General features: G+C 36.9%; 1 protein-coding gene across 4 annotated transcripts; it reads right to left on the reverse strand.

Moving 5' to 3' along the window:
• On the reverse strand, window positions 1-3,718 carry LOC140803066 (uncharacterized). Of its 4 annotated transcripts, XR_012111755.1 has the most exons (4): window positions 3,305-3,665; window positions 3,013-3,063; window positions 1,336-1,416; window positions 2-394 (listed from the first exon to the last, which is right to left on the reverse strand). XR_012111755.1 is itself a non-coding variant. In XM_073158758.1 (3 exons), exons 1-3 carry the CDS (start codon window positions 3,169-3,171, stop codon window positions 398-400), a joined length of 276 nt encoding a protein of 91 aa, XP_073014859.1. In that variant the 5' UTR covers window positions 3,172-3,718; the 3' UTR covers window positions 1-397. The 4 variants fall into 4 exon arrangements, 3 of the variants coding, with proteins under 3 accessions (XP_073014859.1, XP_073014858.1, XP_073014860.1); XM_073158758.1 differs by having other exon boundaries at window positions 1-433; window positions 3,013-3,718; XM_073158757.1 differs by having other exon boundaries at window positions 1-394; window positions 3,013-3,668.
• Window positions 3,719-8,744: the final 5,026 nt, after the last annotated feature.

An 8,744-nucleotide genomic window follows, 5' to 3' on the forward strand; every position in this document is an offset into this window, starting at 1 on the left:
TAAATAGCAAGAAAATTCTCAAGGTAAGAGTAGCTTTTCCATAAATGATAAACTTCATCTCGTCAAATGTGTCCTTAAAATGGTACTCATCCAAGAATAATAGTTCAGTCAAGGCACATGATTGTCAGTCTAGGATCACATAATTCAAAGATGACCAGCAACATAGCACCATGATATAGTTATTCTGTTCTTCAACAAAATCATGCAGATTTAGAGGAGTTTAGTCCATAGTAACATCAGAGTTCATTTCCACAGGCATATCTTGAGAACTTATGCCTTGATGAGCAGAGGAAAATGGAGTGGTCAGCTCTCCAGGCGATGCCCTTGCACCATTTTGATCGGTTCTACAACCCCATTGTTCTGTCTGCCTCATGGTTGGTACATTCATCTTATCCTTTCAATTTATTCGGTATCGACATTTAGAATCAGAGATCTAATATTGAAGGAAAGAAAAAGTTTGTGGAATATAACTAACATGGCTATGCAACTATGAACATGATTACCATAATTCAGAGAGCAAACTTTCAGAAAAACGCCTAACTTTAAGACAATAAGAAATGATTCCCACAAGTGTTTCTGTTACCAGAGTAGTGATTTTGATTCACGCTCAGACATCATCTTATATGCCTATTTAGATTTTCTTTACTTTTTTCTGAAAAAATTCAAATGGTGACTCAAAAGGGAATTTATTACCATACAATTATTACTTGCCTTCCAATTTAAAAGGACTTCTAAAGTAACAAAATGAATCATGATAGTGATGTTTCTTGAGGTAAATAATCACTCCTTAGCCAAATTAATGATTAAAAAATTAATTGATTTCAGCATCAGTTAAAAACTACATGCCAGGTACCAGTACCATCGGTTCTAGATGAGATAATCTTTTAAAATGGCCAAGTTTCACTTCTTCCGCAAAGTAAGAGCTAACTTTTTTTTTCATGAAGCTGTATGAACTGCATAAAGAACTCGGCTACATAGTGTTACATGCATCCACGAGCTGAAATGTATTTTGGGATTATATATACTTGAAAATTACGAACCATTTATCATAAGTTTGAGAAAAAAAGCTATTTCGCAGACTATATGTCATTATTAAATATGATCTGATACATGCAAACATAATCATTTATCCAAAAATAACAATAATAAGTATATTTTGATAAAGTTGGTATGATTGACAAAAAGGAAGTCAGAACCACTTAAATGTCTCTAGGTTTGAAATGCATGTTGCAATTTAAATTCATCGATGACTTGAAGAATTATTCAAATCGAGCATAGAAACTGATAAAGATGAGATCGGACAAAATAAAAGTAAACAAAAGATTTTAGAAGAACCTGCAAATAGCCAAGAATATCAGGCACGGTTAACAGTTTCCCTTCTTCCAGCTTTGCTGCAATCCATTCATGCATTTTCACCTTAGAAATTATATGAAGATATTAGTAGGCAACCATTTAAAGCATTTCTCAAAAACATTCACATAATCATGGCCAGGTTCTATGATATTATGCCAATCCCCGATGTTATTAAGAATTTTTCCGATGAAGACGAGCGAAAGATCAACAAGTCAATGTACTAGGCCTGATGCAAAGGCTTGAACTCAGTAATCACGACAAAGATTCTCATCAATTTGTAGATATATCTTTCTGTTTCAATCTTATGCCTCAGGGAATCAACAAACATAAATCAAAACACTTTCAAACTGAGAAATTCCGACGCTCTAGATTACAGGAATCTCAATTATCTATTATCCTTACTGTAGGATCTGCACCAGTACAATATCCATGTTTAAGCATTTTTCTCCAACGGCAAAACGGTCTTTAGATCATAGATAGAGGATACCTTCAAAATCATTCAATCTCGATGGAATTATGCAAGAAAGTACATAGGTATCTCCGGTGAACAAACAGTCTTAAGATGGATGAAAGACTCACCTCTGGAATTGTTTGATCATAATAGAAATTGTACAAGAGAGTAGACAGAAATATCTGGTTACAACCTCCAACAGAAAATTTGAACTTTTCGTGATTGGTGCAACACTACTGCTTTTGTATTTATAATCTCACTTTCTTTGAACCGCATGTTAATGTTTTGAAAAAGGCCTTAGCTTGTCGTGTTCGGAAAAGACACACTTGTAGTTTGTCATCTTCGAAAAATATTCACTTTAGCTTCTTGACAAGTTCTGCTGTCTTGATTGCTTTTTTAAAACGTTTAAGTAAATGCAAATCATTTTAAATCCATTCTTAATATAGGCGACTAAATAAACAGCCGCCAAAAACAGAGATTTCATAACCGCCATCGAGCCCATAAGGTAAGTTAGATTAAGAAATAACAACGGCCTTTTCCAGTTTACCCGGATCATTTGGTTTTAATAGCACGAACTTCTTAGCTAAAACAAGATATCGGTATAAATTCTACGTGGTTGTCAAAAAACAAACTCTGATAAGATAAATATCTACACATAAATGTAATGTCAGCTTCAATCAATAGCTGAAACATGACTAAAACATCAATGACCAATTCTAATTTCCTATAAAAAAATCATATGATCACTCACAAATTCAGACATGCTTTGAAAAAACATTGTCTCAAATTGGATGTGAAGCATGCAAATACAGAAAAGGAAGCCTTACAGAAAAACCACAAAAGGAACTTCATAATTTTCAAAGAAGTGGCGTGCATGTACCCATTTCAACAATCCGACAACCAACAAAAAAAACCGAGAAAAGCAAAAACTAGGAGTCTCAATATCAAAAACCCTTCAAGAATCTCAGATCACAATAAAATCAATCAAGCATAACTGAATAAATTCAATTAATTCAGGAAAAAAAATCAAGATGAGAAACAAATCAAGAAAAATGATGGGGGGAAACCAAAACCTCACGCCACATCAAAACAATCAGCAAAATCAATTATTTTCTGATCTGTTCACATAGAAATCAAAACTGGAATTCTGAAAAATTCAATCAGAATATTAACAAACATAAATTCCGTAAAAAGGGTCAATCTCTTACATAGGAATGGTGCTGCCCAGCCTCAAAAGCCTGCTTTTGGTTAGCAGAAGCCTGTGCATATAATTGGCAAAGATGGTTAGCAACATTCTGGAAAGTAGAGAATAAAACCCTTTCATTCTCATCCACAACAGTAATTTCCATCTTTCTCTTGGATGCCATGAAATTCTTGCCCTCTCCCGATTTTTTTTTTTCAATTTCCCAATATAAATTGCTTCTCCTTCTCCGATCCCACCCACAGGGGTTGCTTATAAACTTGGATTGTGTAGAAAAAGGCAGACTAAAGAAAACCAACCTGGAATCTTTAGCACAAACGTAATCAGATGCAGATTAAAGAAACCCGCTGCTTTAATTACAGCCCAGCCAAGTGAGAAAGCAAACACACATACTCTAACGGCCTGCTCTCAAATTTTTGGAAAACCAATCTTCCCCCGTCTCTCTCTCTCTATCTCTATCTCTATCTCTATCTCTATCTCTCTCCATGTATCTATATATAAATACAATTCTACATATTATCAAATCCCAATTGCAAAGCTGAAATGGGTTTTAGAGACGAAGATGAGTTCTCTACTCCACTATTTGTAAATTAGCAATGACTGTTTATCAGTGCCATGGCTGCATGCACACGCAAAATCTTGAGGAAATTTAAAATATGTAGTAATTTTTATTTGTTTGAGTGCTTGTTTGATATATTGTTAATTTGCAAAACAAATATAAAAAGAAAAACTGTAAGTATTTTACTGTATTTATATATTAATAACTATCTCCAAATTTTTTAATACGATAAATTGTTTTAAAATCTTCACCAATAGTTTCGGGTGATTGTCCTCCACCGCAAAGCTTATTTATTGGTGATTTTGGTCGACGAGGAAAGCATTCTTGGCAGTAATGTGTTTTTATTTTTGTGATTTAACTATTTAAGCTTATCTATGTGTATATTTAAGCTTCATTTCGCATATTCGAGGTTGCTTGAGCTTATTTTTCAAGATTATATATTTTCTTGGGCCATTGTAATGCATGATGGATCTCCGGAAGTGCTGACAGAATAGTTGGCATCCAAGCGGCAGGATCTTACCGTTCGAGCGCGAGTAGTGCCTGTGCCAAGTGAAGATTACAAAAGACTCGACGATCGGACGGTATAATCTTACCGTCCTAGCGGAACTAATTTTGGAAAAAAATCTTGAGGATAATTTCTTGCCTTCCGTGAGATGCTTACCAACGGAGGCTGCACAAAAAACCTTAGGGCATGAAAATTCACATTATTCAGCGGCCACCAAGGTTTGGAAGAGAGAAAAGGCTTGGAGGAAGCTTGGAGTTGAATATTTCAAGATTTCGGGCAACATTCTTCGCATTTTCGTCGCGTCTAGTATTTCGAGTTTATTTTTTCTTATTTAAATATTGTTTTGCCTTAGTTTGATCATGAATTCTAGTAGTTATTTTTTATTATTTGTTGGGATTTAATGGGATCCTACCCCAAAATCGAGTTTAGTTGATTCATCTATCGACTTTTGATTTATTCTTGATTGTGTTATTATTTTCATTGCGTTGTTGAAGCGTAACTAACTTTAATAACGATATCATATTGCGAGTGAGTTCGAGAGAATAGCCTGTGATAGGAACGAGTAACATGATTCGTGGATTTACAATTTACATAGAAATATGAAGTCGGATACACGTTGATAGTCATAGTCCAGTAGGTCGAAAGCTAGGGGATTTCATAGAACGACATGCAATTCTCCCTTGATAAATAATTAAAGAGATTGAATTACTTTGCTGAGTCGAATTAGTTTGACATAGCTCGAGATGTCGTGTTCAATTGGATAGGAAATACCGTCAAAAGCATAGATCATTGTCGAACGAATTAAGTAGATTAGCGAGGGGTAGGTGAACCGAGATTCCCAAAAAATTCATTTCTCATTAAACTTTAATCAATCATTCTAGCTTATTTATTTCATCATTTTAATCCTTGAACTATTTCATTGAGTTTTTATTTAATCATTATAGTATCGTCGCTAAAGATTTTAATAACTGAGAATAACAACTGCGAAATACAGTCTCTAGAGGAACGATACTCGTACTCTCGTACAATATATTATTACCTAACATCGTGCACTTCCGATTATTTCGAGCTTGAATTTATAAATTTTTACTAAGGATTTTACACCGCAAGTTTTGCTCGATCAAGTTTTTGGCGCCGTTGCCGGGGACTGTTAATCCACAATTTTATTTTCAATTATTTACTTTATCATTCTTTATTTTGTTTTGCTTGACACCTTCAATTTCTTTGCTTGTATCTCTTTTGGTGCATTCGAAAGTCTCTTGACTCTGAACATGAGGTATTCGATCTCGAGATTTAAAGAACCTTCCGCAGGAGAAGATAACAACAGAGGCTTAAAGACATGATGAACATGAATGAGCGTGAAGAAGAGCATCATGAAGACCTACGAGTCGAGGAGCCAAGGCGTATATCCATGCTGGAGTACACACAACCTTCGCGCTCAAGCATAGTGCCACCAACCATCAAGGAAAACCAGTTTGAGATTAAGCCGTCAATTATTCAGGATACTGTCCAATTTGGGGGAACTGCGCTAGATGTCCCAAACACTCACATCCCAGAATTTCTTGAGATTTGCGATACTTTTAAATTCAATGGAGTTTCTGATGATGCTGTTAGATTGCGTTTGTTTCCTTTTTCTTTACGTGAAAAAGCTAAAGCCTGGTTAAACTGTTTGCTTGTAGGTTCCATCACTACTTGGGAGGACATGGCAAGAACATTTATCATCAAATACTTCCCTCTCTCTAAGACCATGAACTTGCAGGTAGATATCACAACATTCGCCCAATTCGAGCAAAAGTCCTTATATGAGGCATGAGAGCGCTACAATGATTTACTGCGGAGATGCCCACATCACGAACTGTCCCTTGGGTTAGTAGTTCAAACTTTTTATTATGGCTTGCTCACTGCTCATCGTATTATGATAGATGTTGCTGCCTATGGGAATTTTTTGAGAAAAACCGCCGAAGAAGGATATGAATTGTTAGAGGAGATGGCTGCCAGCAGTTATCATCCTCAATATGAGAGGAACAATTAGAGAAGGAGTACATGAGTTGAACATGTAAGTGATTTTTCTGCGGTTGCTGCACAATTAGAGGCTTTGAGTAGGAAAATGGATAATACGAATGTTGGTGGTACAACCATGAGACTTCAAGAGATCTTCGGTGATGGTTGTGGAGGTGAGCACTTCACTGAAGGATTTCCAGACAAGGAATACTAATTATGTGCAAAATGAGGCACCAGTGAACCATGTGGGTACTCAAAACCGTCCTAGGAATGATCCATATTCGAACACGTACAAGCCTAGATGGAGACAACACCCAAATTTCTCATGGGGTGGTCAAAAAAATCAGGGTCGCCCAGTAGAAGGCCAACAGTATGGGGAGCGACCGATGTATAGATCTGAGCATCGAGAGGAGAAATCTAATTTAGAGCAGATGATGACTCAATTTATGTCTGCAACGGAAACTAGACTACAAAATCAAGATGCAGCTCTCAAAGGCTTGGAAACTCAAATAGGACAGCTGGCCAAGATAATTTCGAGCAGAGATCCGAGCACCTTGCCAAGCAACACCGAGACTAATCCTAAAGAGAAAGTGAATGCCCTTGAGTTAAGGAGTAGGAAAACTTTATAGTCAGAGGAGGACGCAAAAAGCCACTCACAAGAGGAACATGTCGAAACACACAAGGGTAAGTCTTCTAACTCTACACCTGCACCCATTACACAATCTAGAATTGTTATTCCTCCGCTTTTCCAGCATCTGAAAAAAGCTAAAATTGATGTGCAATTCGGTAATTTCCTTGAAGTATTTAAGAAATTGCACATTAATATTCTTTTTGATGATAATTTGATGCAAACGCCTAGTTATACTAAATTTCTGAAGGACATCTTAACAAGTATGAGGAAGTTGAAAAACCATATGACGGTAAACTTAACTAAAAACTGCTCTGCAATGGTGCAAAATAAGATCCCACCAAAACTAAATGATCCAGAGAGTTTTTCTATACTTTGCGTGATTGGTGATGTTGTTTTTTATAAAGCTTTGTGTGATCTTGGTGCAAGTATTAACCTTATGCATTTGTCTGTATGTAGGAAACTTCAATTTGTAGAGCCTAAGATAACGAGGATGTCTTTGCAGTTAGCAGACAGATTTGTCAAATATTCACGAGGAGTCATAGAGGATGTATTAGTGAAAGTGGTAAAGTTTATCTTTCCAACAAATTTTGTGGTGATTGACATGGAAGATGTAACGTACCGTACTTTTTACTACTTAAAATTTGAGGAAAATTAAAAAATTTCTTAAATGTAAACATCCATACGGTCGTCAACTCATCGTTCATAAAAAAATATCTTTGAAATCATCCATCACCAATAAAAAATTTTGCTAAAAGAAAATCTTGCTCAAAACATCTCGCATCAAAAAATAAAATCAGAGTATCAATATTTTCATGCTTAAAATCTTAAAATAACGTGGGCGGTCCTCGGGTCTAGCCTTCTGCTTAGTCCAAGCCTGCTCCTTGGTCCCCACCCCTCGTATCATCATGATCATCCTCACCTGCATCGATCAAGTCTAGTGAGTCTAAAGACTCAACACGTATAAACTGGAATAGCAAGTAATACATAATAAAATCGCATGCAACTTTAAAATAGAACATACATACTTGAAATTTGAGCTTGCATACATACATAGACGTGCCATTACGTCAAAGCTTTCATAAACATGCTTACATACTTGAACATACTTAAACATACATAGCTTCATCATTTTGCGTAGATGATGTTTCAAAGCAAGTGACCCATACATAATAAACGCCTGATCAGACTAAACCACAGTACTGGGCTGACAAGACGTATCCACTGCCACATACATGAGATCCCCGTTCATAATTTAACGGGCTGATTGGTCCCTGTTCATAATTTAACGCTTTTCAATCACGATCTAAACTCGTTCATAATTTAACGGGCGGATTGGTCCCCGTTCATAATTTAACGCTTTCCAATCCTAAACATAATTTGGTCACAAGACATTTAGCATAACTCAAAAACTTAAAATATTTTGCACGTTATACATACTTACTTGGCGTTGAGGGATTCGTTGGACTTCGATCGGGGCCGTCGCTGCTGCACGTACTAACATGAAACTGCATACTTAACTTACATAGCTTAGACGTACTTATCATGGTTACTCTCAAGCTCAATCATTTCTTAGGACATTCTAAAATTTCCCCTGACTCGACCTTGATAATCCTTGCACTAAACCATGACATTAAACCCCAAAACAAACATTAAACTTTTCCCAAAAACGTGAGTACACGGACCACGTTACCGGGTCCGTATACGGGTCCGTCTAAGTGCGGTGGAAAGAATACTCAGAAAGAAGAAGGGGCACGGACCCCGTGCTAGGGTCCGGGTGGCTTCGAGAATTTTGACACCGAAAAGAAACAAAGGCACGGACCCCGTGCCCTGGTCCGTGTAGGGGTTCGTGTCATCTCGCAAACATGGCTACTCGAAGGAACAAAGGCACGGACCCCGTGTCAGGGTCCGGGTATACATCCGTGTAGGCACTGGAAAAATACACTAAGTGAAACACAAAGGCACGGACCCCGTGCCCTCATCCGTGTAGGGGTCCGTGTAGCTACTGTGAACGCGTACCTACGAGAATTCATGTGCTTGTGGCTT

This window comes from Primulina eburnea, chromosome 10 (assembly GCF_022965805.1).
Source record: "Primulina eburnea isolate SZY01 chromosome 10, ASM2296580v1, whole genome shotgun sequence".
Taxonomy (NCBI): domain Eukaryota; kingdom Viridiplantae; phylum Streptophyta; class Magnoliopsida; order Lamiales; family Gesneriaceae; genus Primulina; species Primulina eburnea.